The sequence below is a fragment of the Panthera tigris genome, chromosome A2 (assembly GCF_018350195.1).
Source record: "Panthera tigris isolate Pti1 chromosome A2, P.tigris_Pti1_mat1.1, whole genome shotgun sequence".
Lineage (NCBI taxonomy): Eukaryota > Metazoa > Chordata > Mammalia > Carnivora > Felidae > Panthera > Panthera tigris.
Genome location: NC_056661.1, coordinates 17,251,697 through 17,272,268, shown reverse-complemented (window position 1 = coordinate 17,272,268; position 20,572 = coordinate 17,251,697). Strand labels below are relative to the sequence as shown.

Below are 20,572 nucleotides of genomic sequence, written 5' to 3'. Positions count from 1 at the left end.
TTCTCAGTGGGTGGGGTTGTTGAGGCATACCTAATTTCTAAGGCATTTTCTAAGATTTGCATATGGCATGTTTGGACTGCATTACAACAGCCTCCTGCAGGCGTTCATAATTTTCATCCTATATTATGCATACATAATTGTATTATTCACTTATAATGTATGTATAAAAAGATAAGAAAGCCAGAATTCAGCTATATTTTATCAGTAAGCCTTTCCGTACCCAAGACTCTCCATCTTTCTTTTTCCCTAATTAGTTAGTAGAATCATGACCTTTGTGGTAGAGTAAGGTGACACTGGTTCCTTGCCAAGGAACCTTTGTTGGCTTTGACATGTATTGCTATTAAACTACTTAAGGTCAAGAGGAAGGAGAGGCTCAGTTTATGTTCAGGACAAAGGTTAAATGGAAAAGCACATTTTTTGAGGCTTTCAACCCTGCCACTCTTGACCATCAACATAGCCCAGTGTTACGTACTGAAGTTAATGCAGAAAGCGTATACAGTTGGCTTCTGCACTATGGTTGGGGACTTGAGAGAAGTGATGTGAGTGGTGTGAATAGTAGAGAAAGGGTACTTGGAGACAGAGGCTCCAGTTAAGGAAACTTTCCTGGGCTGGGCTTTGGTAATCTCATCACATTTTATAGATCAAAGAGAGCAATCTTAACTTGAACTTTTTTCTTTTTTTTTTTTTTTTAATTCAGGTTAGTTAGGGGCACCTGGGTGGCTCAGTTGGTTAAGTGTCCGGCTCAGGTCACGATCTCCCAGTTTATGGGTTTGAACCCCCTCTTGAGCTCTGTGCCGACAGCAAGGGAGCCTGGAGCCTGCTTCAAGTTCTGTGTCTCCCTGTCTCTCTGCCCCTTCCCCGCTTACTCTCTCTCTCAAAAATAAAATAAATAAAATAAAATAAAATAGGGGCGCCTGGGTGGCTCAGTCGGTTAAGTGGCCGACTTCGGCTCAGGTCATGATCTCACGGTCCGTGAGTTCGAGCCCCGCGTCGGGCTCTGTGCTGACAGCTCAGAGCCTGGAGCCCGTTTCAGATTCTGTGTCTCCCTCTCTCTCTGCCCCTCTCCTGTTCATGCTCTGTCTCTCTCTGTCTCAAAAATAAATAAACGTTAAAAAAATTTTTTTTAATAAAACATTAAAAATTTTTTTTAATTCAAGTTAGTTAACATACAGTGTGTCTTGGTTTTAGGAGTCGAACCCAGTGATTCATCTCTTACATGTGACACCCAGTGCCCATGCCAACATGTGCCCTCCCTAATGCCCATCACCCATTTAACCCATCCCCCCCACCCACAGCCCCTCCAGCAGCTCTCAGTTTGTTCTTCATATTTAAGAATCCCTTATGATTTGCCTCCCTCTGCCCTTTTTTCTAAAAGAATTATTAAAAAATTGTAGCCAGATCAGTGTAGTTGATAGCAGATGGCTTTAAAACAATCCAGCCTGAATTTTCTTCATCTTGGAAAAAGGCATCTGGTGTATTCCTCCTTGATAGAATATTTCGGAGTATCCTATGTTAGCGCATAATAGTGACTTACAGGTGAAGCAACAAAAATCAGCTTAATTTAAGGTAGAATACGGCCTGTCTTCTCAGTGTAACTTTTTTTCCCAAGAATTTTCTTTTCTGGATATTTCAGTCCTAAATGTACAGTTAACAAGCTCAGAGGCCAGCACAGCAAAGGACTGTGCTGGATTAAACAGGGGCAGGGGGCTGTGTCACAGATTGCCAGAGTCCCTGTGTTCCAGAGGTCAGTGTGTTCACATGGCAACTAAGCAATCGGCTAGCTAGAAAGAGCAGGGCTGGTGCAGTGGGGGGAGGGGGGGGGACCCGGCTTGTCCAGGGAACTGGTGGGGAGCAGGGTCAGGAGTAAAAGTGCAAGGGGTATATTGTCACTCAAATGTCTTGTAACTAGAATACATGTCTCCAAAGCCCTGATTGCTGAGATCCTGGGAGGAACCCTTTATTAAACTCTTCCATAGTATAGAACTACAGGTGAAGCTCTCACTGAGATTTGGGGACTCCACTCAAATCAGTTTTCAAGTCAATTTGGTGAGTCGCTGTGACAGCAAACCCACTCATGCTCTGAGAAATGAATGCCTCCAATTTTGACACTATAGTAAGGTCTTTTTTTTAAGTGAAATTTTGAGCCATTTTCTGAAATCATTGTTCTTTAAGGGTTATGACTAGGGATTGGCAAATGAGTCTTGACTATTTTTAAAACAGTTTTTTGAGTGGGTGAATGAGGAAGTGTGGGCATAGTGTCAGATAAGTGAACGTGTGGGTATACATGTATCTATATCAGTAAAAGCGGGAGTGATTACTATCCTCGTACCCAGATTGGCACCATACCGTGTTGTAAACTGCAGATCTAAACAGAGTGCTAGCTAACAGGAAATTACACTTCCAGTTTAACAGTGGCATTTGTGCAGAAAGTAGCAGGTTCTTTCCTTTCTCTTTCTTTTTCGTTCTTTTCTTTCACACTAGTAAATACATTTAGCACCCAGCTGCTAGAGGAGAGAGGATCTTTGGGGGAAAGACAGGTTTGTCGTGAATACTGGGGACTTGGTGTGATGTCACTGCCAGCTCTGTGTGATCGTAGGTGGTGTTAGAGCTCCAGGAGCGAGGGGGGAGAGCAGTCGAAGAGACGATGTCGCTCTCAGACAAGCAGCCTGCCTCTCGCACTGCCGCTTACAGCCAGCTCTGTAAGGGCAAGCCTGCAGAGTGCCGAATGGACCCCCCAAAAGAAATCAACCAAGCTGGATTTGAGTGGCAGAGGACAGAGGGCAAACTGAATGAAATCGGACTGAACGTCAGCATGGACGGGCAGCTGAAAGACGGGCTTGTGAAGAATGCCAGCTTCCTGGAGCAGAAAAAGCTCTGCTTCTTTGACGGGAAGCTAGACAAAGAGCTCAGCATTGAGGTGCAGGACGAGGAGTGTCAGGCAACCTCGGGTCACCTTGAGAGCAGGTATGTGATTTCAGAAACCTGCCATTCCTTGGAGGGAAACTCGGTACACCAGAAGACAGCTGAGTTCCGTGTGGGACCCGGAGAGGGGCCAGATGAGAACAAAGCCTCTACAGTTCAGGGGAAGGTGGCAGGGAAGAATGGGCCAGAGACCAAGAGCCAGCCAGATCTGGATTTCCCTGGGGCTGCTGACATCCCCACCCGGGATGCTGAGCAAGAAACCAGTGTTTGGAACCCCAACTTTCATCCAGTGGCTCAGGGCTTGAGGGAAGCAACTCCGGGAAAGGAGAATGGCATCACTGCTGGCTGCCGGGTGCCTGGGGTGGTGAACGATCACTCTGGGCTGCTCGAATGTAAGCCCTCACTATCTGAGGCTATAGCGCGCCCAGCCCCCACTATTGAGCATTCACCCACTGCCATTCCACCGATCACTATGGTGGAGTTCACCCAGGAATACGTAAATGACCGCTCTCATGACAGAGACCACGAGAAGGAGCTGGAGAAATTGAATTCTCCCGAAGAGGGGGCTTTGCTCAACCAAGTACCCCAGCAGAAAAAAGCAATGCGCCGGGCCCTGTCTGAATGTTCTCACCTCTCGGTTCCCCCAGCTGTCAACCTTGCAGAGAAATATCCTGAACTCCCTGCCCGAGAAGAGCTTTCTTCTGGTCTGCTGCCTCTTACTAGCAGCCCAATGCCAAGTCCTACGCCCAGGAAACTGGGGGCTCCTGCCATAAAGCGCTCCATGACGGTGGCTGAGGAACAGACAGCTAGCTACAAATTGATCCCTGGGGAGCTGCCCATCCCATCTACTGAAGAGGTACCTCCTTTCATCTGTGAGGAACCTGTGGCCAAGAAGAGAGAAGAACTGACCCCCGTCAGCAACAGCAGCGGCAGCAGCTCTGGGAAGAAGGAACTGGGCACCGCTGGATTGCATCTCCATGGTAAGCTGGAGCAGATTCCTGAAGTAAGCAGCAAGGAAAAAGGACATGAAGATGTTAGTGAAACCAGGACGGATTCATGCTCCCCAGTCTGCCAAGGAGGTGAGAAACAGCCAGGACAGACGGCTCTGGCAGGGAAGAAAGAAATTGAGGTCACTGCAACCCAGAGCACTCCAGCGTTCCTGTGTGAAGAGACCCCACGTGATGGTATGTTTCTAAATTTTGCCTCCATGGGGAACAAGCAGACAGCAAGGAGGGAACCAAAGTGACAGATTACCGGCAGGAGCGTTAGGCGGCTTTATTACCGCTGGAGTCTGTGTGCCGGGGAAAGCAGAATTCTTTGCATTGGAAGGTTGCCGGGAGTGAGGCGAGAAAGTAGACAAAGTGAATCCAGCTAGGTCAGCCTGACTGTCCGCTGGCATGATGGATAGTGGGGACTGAGGACATGGGCTGATGGGGTCAGAGGGTGGTGGACATAAGAAATAGACCCCTTGCTTGACCTCATGTCACCCTACCCACCCCATCCCCCATCCTGCCACCCCCTCAGCTCCCTGTTGGCTTGAACCAGATGATTCCTGAGCCCCAAATCATCCAATCACAACTGATTGATTTCCTTGCTTGAAAATCCGCCACTGTGTGGACTCACAATGGGCGTATCAGCACTAAACCTCCTCTCGTTAAGTAGCACAGCCTGGGTGCAAGCTCTGTTTTCCATTTCGCTTGTGAGAACATTTTACTTTTGTTCAAGTGGAAAAAGAGCCTTTTAAAGCTGGCTATTTAATATTCTCTTCCTGTTCTTCATGTTTGACCCAGTCTTGCTTCTAGTCTTCTCTTTCTGCATGCAGGTGGGGAGAATTTGTGGGGAGAAGGGAAAGGAGAGAGAAGGAGAGACTTGCACTTAATAAACCGCTAAATGTCACAGGCTTTGTGGCTGCCTCCTGTGTCTTTCTTCCTGGCCCTCCTCTTCCCCACCCCCCAGCCCCCCATGGAGCTTATTGTTGGTGGTCTACAAAAGCTGGTTTTCCTCCCAGTCCAGTTTGAGCACAAAGGGCTCCGATTCACAAGCTGGTTCATGGGGATTTAAACCATGTGTTTTGTTTGTAAAAAATCGCCTCTTCTCCTAATATGTATTCCTCTCGGTACGTTTTCATGAAGTTTTTTTTACTCATTTTCAAGTATTTTCTAGGGGAAGGTAAGTGGAAAAGCCCTAGAAGACCAACGGGGTTTTTTTGGGGTTTTTTGGGGGGGGGTTTTTGCTTTTTTTTTTTTAATGGAGATGGACAAAGAAGCTTCCTATAAGCTTCCTATTTCCTCTGTGATGTATGTCTCCAGGATGACAAGCACGCAGATACTCTGTGCCGTTGCTCACTTCTAGCTGTGGCAGAACTGTAAGCCCCTTGTGAATAGGGTTCTGTCGTCTTCCTGTTGATGGGCTGGTTCCCGGTTTGGTGCCCTATACCTTCTAGGTGGTAATGAGTGCAGATTTTTGTTTATTTCAAAGCAAGTTTATCCTAGTTCACACTAACAGAAGTTCATGGTGGCAGGAAAAAATTTCAAGTAACCTGCAAACCTCACTAATGTGTGCACCTAATAAAATGTTTAAGTGTCGACTCTGCTAAGCGCTGTGTAGATAAAAACAGATAAAGATTCATGCTTACGATATGTCAGTCACTGTCTAGGCGCTGGATATTGCCCATATTCTCAAGCAAGTTATGATCAAATTGGGGTGGGGGAATGGAGCAGTGAGAGAGTTGTGAATCATGGAAACTACCTGGAGGAGGTGGTTCGGAAGCCCTGGTGCCTAACTTTGCAAGGGAAAGCCTTCCAGGCAAAGGGACTCACATAAGGGAGCCTAGATAGCTCATTGTTAGGTAAAAGAACAATGACCAGTATTCATAGGGTACTCTTGTAAGGATTATTTAATTTCAAAGAACGGAAACACACTCAGAGGAACTCAAATTTATAAAAAGGTGTTTATTGACAGGGAGTCTCAGGGAATCCAATTGCAGGAAGCGTAGTCGGGCTGCAGCCATTATGTGCCTCTCAGGACATTTGCTTCACCCTAGATAAACATTGTGTTCCATTCCCTTCCCTGCTGGAAACTGCTTTCTCTGCCATCTCATACATTTTCTTTCCTTGGTGACTCTGGTCCACACAGACACTGGGTTGCCATGGTTTGGGCTCTGTGCCCCACTTTATGCTACCTTACATCCCTTATATCTGATCACCTCATTCACCTGGAGACTTCTCGGGAGAAGAATGTGGGTTGAGCAAACATGTCAAAGCCATCCATACATATATGGCCGGAAATAATGGGAGAACACCTCTAGAAAATTATTTGGAACCCAAACTTCAAATGCCCCTTAAGATGTTTTAAAAAACTGCTGGCTGCCTGTAACAATGAAGTGGCCCAAAGTCAGCTTTGGGATGACTCAGTAGACAGGATGAACTGGAAAACAGAGGATTGAAAGCAGAAATCCTTGTGACAATAATAGCTTGTGTCATGTAGTAGTTGTAAGTGAAATACTGATGACATGAATGGGGAAATAGAACAGGTGAAATCAACTTGAAAACTGAATGTGGAAGGTGTGTGTGTGTGTGTGTGTGTGTGTGTGTGTGAGAGAGAGAGAGAGAGAGAGAGAGAGAGAGAGAGAGAGAGAGAAAGAGAAAGGAGTCGAACCTAGTGCTGTTATACTGAGCCTGGGTTTCCCAGCAGGTAGTAACGCAAATACTGGAAAGATCCAACAGAAGGAAGTAGTTTTGTGGAGCAGTTACAAGTTCTGTTTTGAGCATTATTTTTCAAAACTGTAGGGACATTTGGGTAGTAGTCTCTAGCAATTGGCTGGCATAGACCCCTGAGCCAAAGGTGGAGGGTCATGGTGAGAAGCACCGTCTGGGAGGGAGGTAGCAGTTTCTGCTTCTGTGTACGTCAGGTGTTTTTCACTGGGTGGCAGCGATGTAGGTTGAGGTGTTGCATGCTTATGTCATAGGCAGTGGGACTTTGTGTGGATGTTTACTGAACAATCCTGGGCCTGCTGAAAAATGTGCATAGTGATCTGGGGCTAATGGCAACATATCACACATTTGGTAAGATGTTCTTTCAGCTTGCTATAGAAAAAAAGACATTCACCAACCTTGTGTGTTTTTCTTTTCTTTCTTCATATTTTTAAAACTAAGCAAATTCAGTTTTGACTCATAATACATAGAGTTTCAAACATCAAAAAGTACAAACTGCTATAAATTAGAAAATCTCCTACCAAGACAAGACCACTTGATTCACTTTTTCTTGCTTCTTTCCTCTAAGTACAGCTAAATACTCTGAAAAGAATTCAGCAGACAATTATAAAAGGAATCTGAAAGGTGGAGAGGAGAGGACGGACTGGGTAGGGAACTCAGGGCTTAAGGAAGGACAGTGTGCATTGAGACCCCTGGGTTTTCTTTCTAATCTCCCTTGTACCCAGGTCTGGGCCCTGGAGAGTGCCTGCAACCCAGAAGTGCCAACAAGCATAGATGCCTCCCCGTCCCCAAGCCTCCCCCACCAAAAAAAAAAAAGAAGAAGAAGAAGAAGAAGAAGAAGAAGAAGAAGAAGAAGAAAGAAAAGAAAGAGAAAAGAAAGGAGAAGAGAAGGGAAAAAAGAAAGAATAAAAAGCCTACTTTCTCTTGCCAAAAGACTAGGAAAGGGAAGCCATATTCCCCTACTCATATCCAGCAGCAGTAGTGGGCTCAGTCCTGCTGAGCAGTGCTCATGAGGGCCCACCTGTCACCTGTTCCACACCTGACAGCAAAATACAATCCATCCACACTGGCAGGAGAATCTATCCCTAGTCCCCCACAGGTGACAGCACCAGTGACACCTATAGGCCTGATGTCTTCTAGCCTTCTCTTCAGGAACAGAAGGAGACCTTGGGAGGTTTCCTCCTATACACCCTTCCCTCCAGCAGCAAAAGGCCAGGTGGGTGCCTCCTGCTCCCGGTGGCACCTGCAGAGATTGAACAAGAAGTATGCCAGCACCAGGCAGCCAGAGAACAGGCCAGGAGAAACTCTCTGCATTCTGTGGGTCTGGCATCACTCAACCCTCACCTAGTGAAACCATCTGGCCCAGGGAGGTGGCTTCATCCCTTGCTGGAACTACCAGCCGGGACTGAGTGACATTCTCATGAAGCCAGAAGAACACAGCAGTCCACAGTTGCATTACAAGGGCTCTGGAGACTAAATTGTTACTGAAACTACAGCCAGAACATGCACACTAAATTTAAACAATGATTACCTGATATCATACAAAATTAGGATTGTGAAGCAGCCATTATAAAATTGCTTCAACAAGCAATAATGGATTGTCTTGAAACAATGGAAAAACTAGAAAATCTCAGCAAAGAAATAGAAGTTATCAAAAAGTAGGAGATGGAAATTATAGATAGGAAAAATACAATAATCATGTAAAAAAACATGTCTGATGGGCTCAATAGTACACTGGAAATGTCAGAGAATAGAATCCGTGAACTTGAACACAGATCAATAGAATTTAGTCCATCTGAACAAAAGAGAGAAAATAGAAAAAATTACAGCTCCTCAGAGCCTTCTATAACAATAACAAAAGATCTAACATTTGTATCACTGGAATCCCAGGAGAGGAGAAAAAAATGTGAGGCTGAACAATTATTTGAAGAAATAATGACTGAAAGCACCTCAAATTTGTCAAAAGATATAAACCTAAAGATTGGAGAAACTGAATGAACCTCCAAGAGAAAAAACCCAAAGACATCTACACCAAGACATATTATAATTAAATTCTGCCAACTGAAGACAAAGAAAAAAGATCTTGAAAACAACTGTAGAGAACTAACATATCTGTATTGGGGAATAGCAGTTCAAATGGTGTTGTGATTCTTACCGGAAACCATGAGGGCAGAAGGAAGTAGCACAACGTTTTTCAAGTGTTAAAAGAAAAGAATAGTCAACCGCAAATTGTATATCTGGCAAAACCATCCTTCAGGAAAAAAGGGAAAGTAATGACATTCTAAGAGGAAAACTAAGAGGATTTTTGCTTGCTGACATCCCTTTAGAGAGTGGCTAAAGGAAGCTTTCCAAAAAGATAAGATATCATAACAGAAGGAGGCTTGGAATTTCAGAAATGAAAAAGCAATTAGAACAATGGAATGAGTAAAAATAGGAGTAAATATAAATAGACTGTCCTCACGAAGTTTAAAAATCTTATTTGATGATCGAAGCAAAAATTGTACCATCTGATGTGGTGCTCGATGTCTGAGAAGGAAATACCTAAGAAATTACATTTAAAAAGCAGGGAGGATAAAAGATCCTAAATAGAAGTAAGTAAAATGGTACACTCAAAAACATTAAAAAATAAAAGTGGAATTTTAAAAAATGTTCAAGTAGCCCACAGGAAGGCAAAAGAAACAGAGGGAACAAATAATAAAAAACAGAGCCGCCCTCTGTGCCCTCCTCATTGACACCATGCTCCAGTTCCTGCTTGGAATTACGTGTGGCCCCCTAGTTGGAATGTATCTGGTCCAGAACCATGACATAGCAAACCTGGTTTAAAAACTTGAAGGAATTAAAAAGGACTTGGATACAAGAAGAAGCCCCCTGCTTTATGAGGCGGACTCCAGCACTGCCTTCTGGATTTGCTGATTCTGCTGTTCTGGAGGGCCTCCTTACCATCTGAGCCAAAAGCTTTCGTTTTAAATTCCGGCCTCAGAGATTTTCCTCTCTGCTCGAACCTGCGCTGCCTCTGAGCACAGATGGGGCCACAAGTTAAGAACTCTCCTTTTCCAACATCCTCACTTCTTCCCTTCCTCTTTTCCAGCCGCTTGAGATGGACTAAGACTGGAATTATGGTGCTAGATGAGTAAAGGTGACCTTTAACTAGTTCTTTGGGATTTCTACCACCTTTTTTCTAAAGAAAAGATTGATGAGTTTTGTATAGCTGATCAGATTTGAATAATGCCGATTACACTGTTTAGCAATTATAATGGATGCTTAAACATTTGGTACTAAATTATGTTGTTTCCACGTAATTAAAGTCTAGAAGGGGGGGAAACACCCAAATACCAAAATGACAATATAAACCCTAACTGATCAGTAATTACTTTAAATGCAAATAGTCTAAATACTACAATTGAAGACAGAGATTAGAAGAGTAGATTTTTAAAAAATGACCCAAGTACACGCAGTGTACAAGAAATGCATATCAGGGATGCCTGGGTGGCTCAGTCAGTCAAGCGTCTGACTCTTGATTTTGGCTCAGGTTATGATCCCAGGGTCGTGGGATCGAGCTGGGCCTGGAGCCTGTATAAGATATTCTCTCTCTCTCTCTCTCTCTCTCTCTCTCTCTCTCTCTCTCTCTCTCTCCCCCTCTCTCCCCCTCCCTCCCTCCCTCCCTCCCTCTCTCTCCCTCCCTATCTCCCTCTGCCCCTCTCCCCACTAGCGTGTGCACTCTTTCTAAAATTAAAAAAAGAAAGAAAGAAATGTATGTCAGTCCTAAGGAAGGTAGATTGAAAGTTAAAGATGGAAAAAGATATATCATGTTAACATTAATTTTTTTAAGTGGCTATATTCTTTTCAAGCACCTATGGAACATTTGCCAAGATGGATCCTAGGCCATAAAATGAACTTCAGTACTTTATTAAAAGGTTAAAATCATACAGAATATTTTGTCTGGCTATAATGGAATCAAATTAGAAACCAATAATAGGCCACAGGAAAATCTTCAGTCATTTGGAAATTAGAGTACACATCTTAATAGTCCATGGTTGAAGAGGAAGTTATCACAGGAAAAATTAAAAATAAAATGAGGGGGTCTGGCTGGCTTGGTCGGTGGAGCATGCAACTCTTGATCTCAAGGTTGTAAGTTTCAGCCCCATGTTGGGTGTGGAGATTACTTAAAAATCTTAGGGCTCCTGGGTGGCTCAGTCAGTTAACGTCCCACTTCGGCTCAGGTCACGATCTCATGGTTTGAGCCCCACATTGGGCTCGCTGCCATCAGCACAGAACCCGCTTCAAATCCTCTGTCCCCCACCCACTCTTCCCCTCCCCTTCTCGCACTCTCTCAAAAAATAAACATTTAGGAAAAAGTTTTTAAAAAACAAATAGAATGAACTTTGTGATGAGCACAGGGTGTTGTATGGAAATGTTTAATTGTACACCTGCAACTAATATTACTCGGTATGTTAACAAACTAGAACTAAAATAAAAACTTAAAGGGCACCTGGGTGGCTCAGCTGGTTAGACATCTGACTCTTGATTTCATCTCAGGTCATAATCTCATGGTTTGTGAGTTCTAGCCCCACGTCGGTTCCACACTGATAGTGCAGAGCCTGCTTGAGATTCTTCCTCACCCTCCGACCTCCCTGTCCCCCCCCCCACCACCACCTCCTGGCCTCTCTCTCCCTGCCCCAAATAAATAAATGTTAAATAAATAAAAATTTAAATTAAAAATAAAATGAACTGAATAAAAATGAACATAGAACATCTCAAAATCTGTAGAATGCAGCTGTAGCAGTGCTGGGAGGGATATTTATAGCCCTATGTGCTTACCTTAGAAAAAAGATCTCAAATCAATAACCTAAGTTACTACATCAAGAAACTAGAAAAGGAAGAACAAATAAGTCTGAAGCAAGCAGAAATCAGTGAAATTGTAAACAAGAAAACAACAAAGGAAATTTATTAAGCCAAAAGCTGGTTCTTAAAAAATACCAATACAATTGATAAATCTTCAACAAAATTGACAAAGATAAAAAGAAGACACAAACCACTAACCTCAGGAATAGGGGACATCACTGTGGCAATTAAAAGGATAACAAGTGAGCACTGGAAGCACCTTTATTTACACTCCCAATTCAACAGCTCAGAGGAAATTCCTTGAAAACCACAAATTACCAAAACTCAACCAAGATAAAATAGATAACCTGAATAACCATTAATAAAATTGGAGTCTTAATTAAAAAGTTGCTGAGGGATTCACTGTAGGGGTTCATCCTACATTTAAAGAATAATTAACACCAATTTTACACACTCTCTTCCAGAAAATACAAGAGGAGGCGATATTTCTGATTCATTTTATGAGGTCTGTATTTATCTGATAAACAAAGACAGTATACAACAAACTGCAGACCAATATCTCTCATGAATGTAGATGCAAAATATTAACATGTCCAGCAATATATAAAATTACCTATACACAACAGCCCAGTGGAATTTATTCCAGATCTACATGGCTAGTCCTGTAATCAAAAACCAATCAAGGTTATCCATATCAACAGTCTGAAGAAGAAAATTCATATAAGTTCAGAAATGCATTCAACAAAACTCATCACCCATTTATGAAAAAACACTCTTCAAAGATAAGAGGGAGAACTTTCTCAACTTGGTCAACTTCCTCACCTACAGAAAACCTACTGTAACATCATACTTAGTAGTGAAATACTGAGTGCTTTCCCTGTTAAGACTAGGAGCGGGGCAAGGATGCCTGATCTCATCACTCCTACTTAACCCAATACTGGAAGTTCTGTTTAGCACAATAAAGTAAAAGGAAATAAAAGGGCATATAGATTAGAAAGGAAGAAAGAAATCTGGCTCTCTTTGCAGATGACATGATTGTCTATATAGAAAATTCCGAGGAATCTACCAAGAAAAAAAAAACCTTCCTGGAACTAATAAGTAATTTCAGCAAAGTCACAGGATGGAGTTAACTGCATGTCCATACACTAACAGTGACACTATTTTAATAAAAGTCCTGTACATAAATGTTTGTAACTGTAGCAGGTGAATGGTTAAACTGGGGTTAGAGCTGTACCATGGAATATCTGCATATCATCAGCAGTCAAAAGGAACTAGCTACTGATGCATACAACAACACCAGTTGTTGTAACATCTCAAAAGCATTATGCTGGGTGAAAGAAGCCAGACAGAAAAGGTAACATACTGTATGATCCATTTACGTAATAGTCTTGAAATAATATTATAGGGATGGAGAGCAGATTAGTGGTTGCCAGAGATTTAGGGATTAGGAAAGGAAGGGAGGTGGGGTGGCTATAAAAGGGTAACAGGAGGGAGCCTGTGTTAATGGAACATTGATCTGTCCTGATTGCTAGTAGTGGTTACATAAAGTTCCACGTGCAAAAATTGCATGGCACCGCATATGTGCGCACGTGCACACGCACACACTCTCACACAAATGAGTGCTGCATGTAGAACTGGAAACGTCTGAGCAAGCTCTGTGGGTTGTACCAATATCAGTTTCCTGGTTTTGATAGAGTACTGTGCTAATGCAGGGTGTCAGCGCTGGGCGAAGCTGGAGGAAGTATACACAGGCCCTCCCTGTACATTTCTTTGCAACTTTTAATCAATATAATTACTTCAAAATGATGTTTTAAAATGTTTAAAATAAAGCCTCCTGCCCTCTTAATTCTGTGCCCCATTCCCCCTTCCCCAAATTAAGGCGTTTTTAGAATGCGTGCACAAGTGTATTTGCATTAGAAATCTATTTTGCCCCCATCCTTTCTCTAGACAGATGGTTTCATGTTGCCTTCCTATTCTGCACCTTCCTTTTTTCTTCACTTAATAGAGATGATTCCGTATCGGTCATGCTTTATGTTTTCAGATGCTGAGATTATCTGATGCTTTGCCGTGATGCTTTGACCACTTTTCTATTAACAGACTTTGGCTGTTTCCATTTTGTGCTGTTAGGAACAATGCTCTGATGAAAGGCCTTATACATTTGCCGTTTTGCTGCTGTGTGAATATATCTCTAAGATAAATTTCTGGAAATTGAATTTTGATTAGAATTTACACTACAGTTTTCAGAGACACTGGTAGGTTGCCTTGCATAGGAACAGTACCATTCCACACGTTCACCAGCCCCAAGTATCATATTATCCCCATTGCCTGTTTTCACATTTTAGGACTTTTGACAATATGTTAGGTTAAAAATGGCATCTCAGTGTGGTTTTAATTTTCATTTCTCTGAAAAATTGGGCATCTTTTATTTTCAATTTGTATTTCAGTTTGTATTTCTTTTTCTGTAAACTGTGTTCATATCCTTTGGGCCATTTTTCTAGTGGGTTATTGGCTTTTGTAGAAGTTAGCGATTTTTAGGAGTATTTTATATATAATAAGCTCATTGTCTTTGATGTGAGGTTCAAAATTTTTTTCCTGTTTATCATTTGCCTTTTAGCTTTTCTTCTTTTCTTTCTTTCTTTTTTGTGGTCATTGAAGTTTTTGAAACTTCTTCCTTAGGCTGATCTTCTTTGGCTTCTGGATTTTGTGCCAGTTAGAAAGGTCTTTCCCACACCCGGGTTATAAATTTCATGGTATTTTAATGCTTTCAGGTGTAGCCCTATTGAAATCTGGAATTACGTCCCCACAGTGGTGCTGCTGGGCATATAGCCTTAGGTGGTAGACTATTTCTGGCCTTGGGTCTGATTTCATGGGTCTCCTCGGCCTTATTGGAAATCTGGGTCACTGCTAGAACCAGATCAAGTTAATCTCACATCCTCCATAAAGTGGTGCTTTACAGGGAAAGGAAATAAGGGGAGGACATTGGGTGATCTTCTGGCTCTTATCCCATCTTTCAGCAACCTTTATTCCAAGAGATAAACTCTAGTAGAAGAGGGTTTTGTCCCCTGTGTGCTCTGGGAGTTAGTGGTTGGGTGACAGAGCCCCTTTGCTGGTCTCCAGGGAAGGGAAACCAAACTTCAAGGGCCATTTCCTTCCATTGGTCATCTGTGCAAATCCCACTTAGGTTGCCTCTCCACAGGGACAGGCTGCCTGAATCTGTGGAATCTGAAACGGTCCTGACACAATGAGAGGAACTCGGGAGTCTTATCCACATTTCAGAGCACAGCCCTGTGGATTTTGTTCAGATTGAAGTGCTAGTCAGTGTCTGTCTCCACTAAGACTTGCATTTTCAAAATGGGTATGAAAAACATTTGCTTAGCATAACTGTTCCCCCTCTTAGGAATAAGTAAGCCTGAAGAAGGACGGCCTGCTGGGAGTGTGACCGGAAATGACATCACCGCCCCTCCAAACAAGGAGCTCCCACCAAGCCCAGAGAAGAAAACAAAGGTAGGTGCCAGAATGCTGGGTTCTCTTCTACCAATATCATTTTTTAAAACCATACCTTCTGCTACTGTTGCTTGGATTGTGAATGGAATTTCTTTTTTCTGAGCTATTAGTAGGTCCTTCCCCAGTTTTGGACCTTCTTAGAAAATATTTTATATTCCTATTTTACCATAGTAGCCTAACTCAACCCTTAAAATCTCTTCCCTTGACCCCATTATCTTGAATATGTGTAGAAATATTCTGTAGAGGGTGTTTCTGCTTCCCTTAACAACAACAATAAAGGGATTTGCAAAACTATTTGGAAATAAATTCTGCAATCTGCATTCATGAAAAGGGAAAACAGATTTTTAAGGTGGATCAAGGCTTCAGACACTTACTGGTACTTACTGCAGAGTAGAAATGCCACACTTCAGTGTGGTCCTAAAACGATGCTGATGTTGCCTCATCAAGGTACAAATAGTAACAGCTGAATCACCTGCTGGTGGCTTTTCTTCCTAAAACTATTATAGCAGCCACCAAAAGCTACTTACTTGTTTAAAGCTGTCACTGAATTTAAGTCTTCAGGTGCCAAACTGCTGGAATTTGTGAGACAGTAAGAATGAATTCCCAGTTTTCTTTCTCTCATGGTTTCTTTCCACTATTTACCAAGCTCAGAAGAACGGAATGCTGCTTTTCAGTTGCATAGATCCTCATTGCTTATAATTTTACTTTGAATTGTGCAATTTATACTTTTTTTTTAATTTGTTTTTATTTTTGTTTGTGTGTTTGATGTTGACCTTTAAAAAAAACAAAACAAAACCACCACCAACAAATCAACTTAAAGCCTTTGGCCACCACTCAACCTGCAAAGACTTCAACATCGAAAGCCAAAACTCAGCCCACTCCTCTCCCCAAGCAGCCGGCTCCCGCCACCTTTGGTGGGTCGAATAAAAAACCCATGAGCCTCGCTGCGGGCTTAGTGCCGGCTGCCCCGCCCAAACGCCCTGCCGCCACCACTGCCAGGCCTTCCACCTTACCTTCAAAAGACGCAAAACCTAAGGTAAGTGGCCACCTAAGCACTCTGCCAGGGAAAAGTTCTCCCCTCCGAGTGTCCGATCGGCTCTCATTGCTCCCAGACAGCGGAATCAAGCTGCTGGAATTGGGGGAAGTGGGGAAAGGCGACTTGAAAATCATTTGGGGCCCAGGATGCAGCCATAACATCTGAAGGCCTTTCAGACCTTGTACCTTTCCCTGCCCCTGCCTGGAGGCAATACTGCATCTGCTTGGGTTTCTCTTCCTTTCTCCCAGCCCCTCCTGCTCTTCACGGTTTGAACACTTGTTAGCCAGTTTGCCCCACTCCACACCCCGTTAGATTAACCCCTTTTTGGTAGAATTCTCCCATCAAATTCCCAAAATTTGGTTTCTTTCTCTTTAATCCTCTTACAGAAGTGATTTTTACCCATTACTTTTTTGGATAAAGCTCTTCTGACTGATCTCTGTAGGTTCCAACATCATGTGACAACTTCCTTTGCTTTTGACATTGGGCCCCCTCTCTCCCTCTGCAGTTTTCCAGTTTTTCAGGTCACCCACATTATTGCCTAGGAATCAGTCAATTTGGGCAGCAGTGGCTTCACAGGATTGTCCTAGAAGGGCAGATGGCGTCTGTGGCTTTCTTCCTTAACATTTTGTTTTATTTGAGAAGGGCCTTTAGGTCAGCTTGGTGTTATTCTTTAAATTCATGGTGGGAAATAGTTTCCCATGTTAAAATGGTAGTGTATCAATCTGATCTTGTAAAGAAAATTGGTGGAACCTAGGAATTGTAGAATAGGCTGGAACCTTGGCCAAGAAATTGCTATGGCCAAGAATTTCTATGAGAAATCCTGTCATAGATTAAGAATGATAAAATCTCATGAAGCTTTCTGACCCTGATTTACCCAGTTGACTGCTTTTCTTAACTGTTAGAAGACAATTTATTTGCATAAAAGGGCAGAGGGAAAGGCACCTGGGTGGCTCAGTTGGTTAAATGTCTGACTTCGGCTCAGGTCATGATCTCCCGGTTCATGAGTGAGTTCAAGCCCCACATCAGGCTCACTGCTGTCAGTGCAGAGCCTGCTTCAGATACTCTGGTCCCCCTCTCTCTGCCCCTCCCCCACTGCGCTCTCTCAAAAATAAACATTAGGGGCGCCTGGGTGGCTTAGTCGGTTAAGCGTCCGGTTCTTGATTTTGGCTCAGATCATGATCTCACGGTTTATGGGTTTGAGCCTGGCATCGGGCTCTGCACTGACAGTGGGGGAGCCTGCTTGGGATTCTCTCTCCCTCTCTCTGCCCCTCCCATGCTTGCACTCTCTCGCAAAATAAATTTTTAAAGTTGAAAAAATAAATAAAAAATAAAATAAACATTAAAAAGAGAGCGAGTAGAGGGAAAGTGACTAGAGCTATGGTACAACAAATCCTGGGGCTGACAGGACAGTGGCAGGGGCGCAGTGTATAGTGAACTTTTACTCTGCAGTAATAATAAAAACGAAGTGCAGTGTACTGGTTTCTTTATGTCTGTTAATTCCTTCACTCCTCTCTCTCAGCAACCCATGATGTGGATATTCATATTCTCATTTCATGGCTCAATGAAATAACCTTCCTAAGGTCCAGTGCCAGTAAGTCACAGAGCTAGTATTTGAACTTGGGTCTGACTCCAACACTGATACTTGGGCCTCCGTCAGCACTGTTCTTTCTTGTCCATGCAGCTTTTATTTTTATTTTTTATTTATTGATTTATTTTTAAAGTTTGCTTATTTTGAGAGAGAGAGAAAGAGAGAGAGAGGGTGCAAGCAGTGGAGGGGCAGAGAGAGAGAGAGAGAGAGAGAGAGAGAGTATCTCAAGCTGGCTCCACACTGTCAGCACAGAGCCTGACGTGGGGCTCGATCTCACCAACTGTGAAATCATGACCTGAGTTGAAACCAAGGGTTGGTTGCTGAACTAACTGAGCCACCCAGGTGCCGCTCATGGCCATGCAGCTTTTAGACAGCATTTTGAGACACAGCTGATCTGAAAAGGTGATCTGCATTACAATTACAAACTTGTTTTTTAGACAAGAAACAGATAAAAACATTTGGAGAGATTGATAGAAATGAAGCCTTAAGAAATTTATTTTTATCTTTATTTTGGTAGAAAGATTGTAGAAGCAGACAAAGGAGGAAAAACTTACTCAGAAAAAATAAGCAGATCTAGGATTCTGGTAGAGAAGAAAATATGAATTGAGAAACAGAGTAAGGGCAGTTACCAAAGCAGGCTGGTTCTGTAGCTTGCTGAAACCAAGAGACTGGCAGCTAAAGAGTGTCACATTTTTAAGAGCCTTCTATCCTTAATAACTTTTTTTTCCAACTTATTTTATCACCATTACTTCCACTAGCAAAAGAAGACCCTACTAGATTATTCTGAATCACAGTCAGAATACTGAGAATTTGAAGGAGACCTCAGAGTATCTGGTTTAGTACTCAGACTTTTGAGCAGACAGGAGGGAGCCCCTCTGCACAAAATCCTACGATGTATTCCGAACAGAGCTGGTCGCTGAACAGTTCCTCTTATTCCAGTCTGAGGGTTCTTCGTACCATACTTCAGGGACTTCATTTGTAGAAGTGTCCATTACCCTGCATTTTCAGTTAGACTTTAACTGGATGCCAGCCCTTAATTTCTGAGCTCCTCCTAAGCTGATTTTCCATTTAAGCAGTGTCCTGCTGGTCTCTGCCAACACACTGCCCTGTGTGGCCATTTCTCTTGGAGCAAAAGAGCTGGATCCACTGTGTCTGTGTTTTGGCTTCCTCTCTTGAGGAAGGCTTATCAAAAGAGTGTGTCCTTCTCCTATTCCTGTAGAAACCAGGCTAAATTGATCCCTTCCCTTCCTTACTAGTAAGGCCATACCCCGCCTTCACGGAAGAGGAACGACCGGGGCCCAGATGCCAAGCACCTACACTTGAGAGAATTTTCCCTTTTGCTGTCAGATTTTCCCTTTTGATGTCACAGCTGACATCGGTGCTTCTCATTCTCTCTGGTCGTCAGGCCTGCACCCTCCACCTGCCCCCTTCTCGTCGTCTCTGTGCTCTGGGCCCCACAGATCCTCTGGTCCTGACCTCCTTTATCCAGATGAGGAAATAAAGCCCATAGAGGTTCTGTGATTTTCCGAGAAACACACTGTGAGTTGGGGGCCTGACTGGGGCTGGAGTTCAGGCTTCGGATCTAACTGGTTAGGCCAGTGTTCTTTCCATCTGCAGCCCTATTCTGCTCAGCACTCACTGGGTGTATCTTAGCCAAAAGAATGACTGAATTTGCTTAAACATAATTTTTAATTTTTTTGTGGTGTTTATGTATATTTGTCTTTCATCAGGTCGTTAAATACTGATGTATTTAATGTATTAAATACATTCGATCCTGCGGCAAACTTCGTTTGTGATGTGGTATACTTGACTGGTTTGTTCATTCTCACCGGTTCAGGTTGGATTGAGATAGTTAGACTCCCCCATCTCCTGACTCCAGCTGGCCCAGCACCCTACGTGGCCAGCTTCTCACTTTGTCTGAAGGACTTAGATGTCAGCAGTATAAATTTTCCTACCAAGAAGTACCAAATCCATAGTACCCCTGTTTTCTGCTGTCCTTTAACATGACTTCCTGGGGCTCTTGCTGACCTGCTGCTCTTATTCCCACTTCCCTGTTACCAGCCTGTTGCAGAGGCGAAGATTCCTGAGAAGCGGGCCTCCCCATCCAAGCCGGCCTCTGCCCCAGCACTCAGGCCTGGCGCCAAGAGCACCCAGACTGTTCCAAAAGCCACAGCAGCTGCCACTCCTGCCTCAGCTGGGCCAAGCAGCAGGAGCCCCCCCACACCTGTGCCCAAGAGGCCCACCAGTGAGTACTGTCACCCTTCCTTCCCATGGGAACCAGCGGGGAGACAGGAGAGATCTGTGTGTCTCTGTGCACCAGACCTTAACAGGGAACACTGATCTTCACGTGCAGTTAGCAAGTATGTCTGTTCAGAAAACTCTTGAGTGAAAGGGATTCTCATGAATTCCCAGGTAGGATTACTATTCCCTTCTTAGTAACTTCACATTACTCAGCACACTGTGGTCATGGGCTTACATGATAGGAAGTCAGTTGTTCGGTTCCGCAGGCCTGTACTGGTAACCCACTTCCAAGGCCATGTGGAAGGCACTGTTAAGATTGTAGAAAAGAGTAAGGATACAGTGCGTGGCCTTTTGTGCTCCATAAGGGCCCAGTCTTTACCTGGCTGTCTAATTTACTCTTAATCTATTCCAGAGATGAGCACAGCCCATGGCCCAAAGGGGACATTTGGTAATTGTTGAATGAATGAATGAATGAATGAATGAATCTCAGTATTGGATGAGCCATTCACTAGGTCACTTTGTTAAACATTAAATAGTAAAAAGTGTATGTTTGTGCAGCCATCAAGACTGAGGGAAAGCCTGCAGACATGAAGAAGACAGCCACGAAGTCTGCACCAGGTGACACCCATCCCCCACCTCCTGGGACCCTAATCTAAACCCCTACCTCTTTGCAGCTTCCAGGCTCCCTTCTGCTCTCTCCCGCTGATCCCCTGTCATCTCTTACTT

The 20,572-nt window shown here is 43.5% G+C and overlaps 1 protein-coding gene across 1 annotated transcript in view; it reads left to right on the top strand.

Moving 5' to 3' along the window:
* The window catches only part of MAP4 (microtubule associated protein 4), a 193,728-nt gene that overhangs the window by 157,214 nt on the left and 15,942 nt on the right, over positions 1 to 20,572 (top strand). The window contains 4 exon segments of the mRNA XM_042978817.1: positions 14,875 to 14,981; positions 15,802 to 16,017; positions 19,667 to 19,850; positions 20,405 to 20,464. Coding sequence (XP_042834751.1) covers positions 14,875 to 14,981; positions 15,802 to 16,017; positions 19,667 to 19,850; positions 20,405 to 20,464 — 567 coding nt within the window.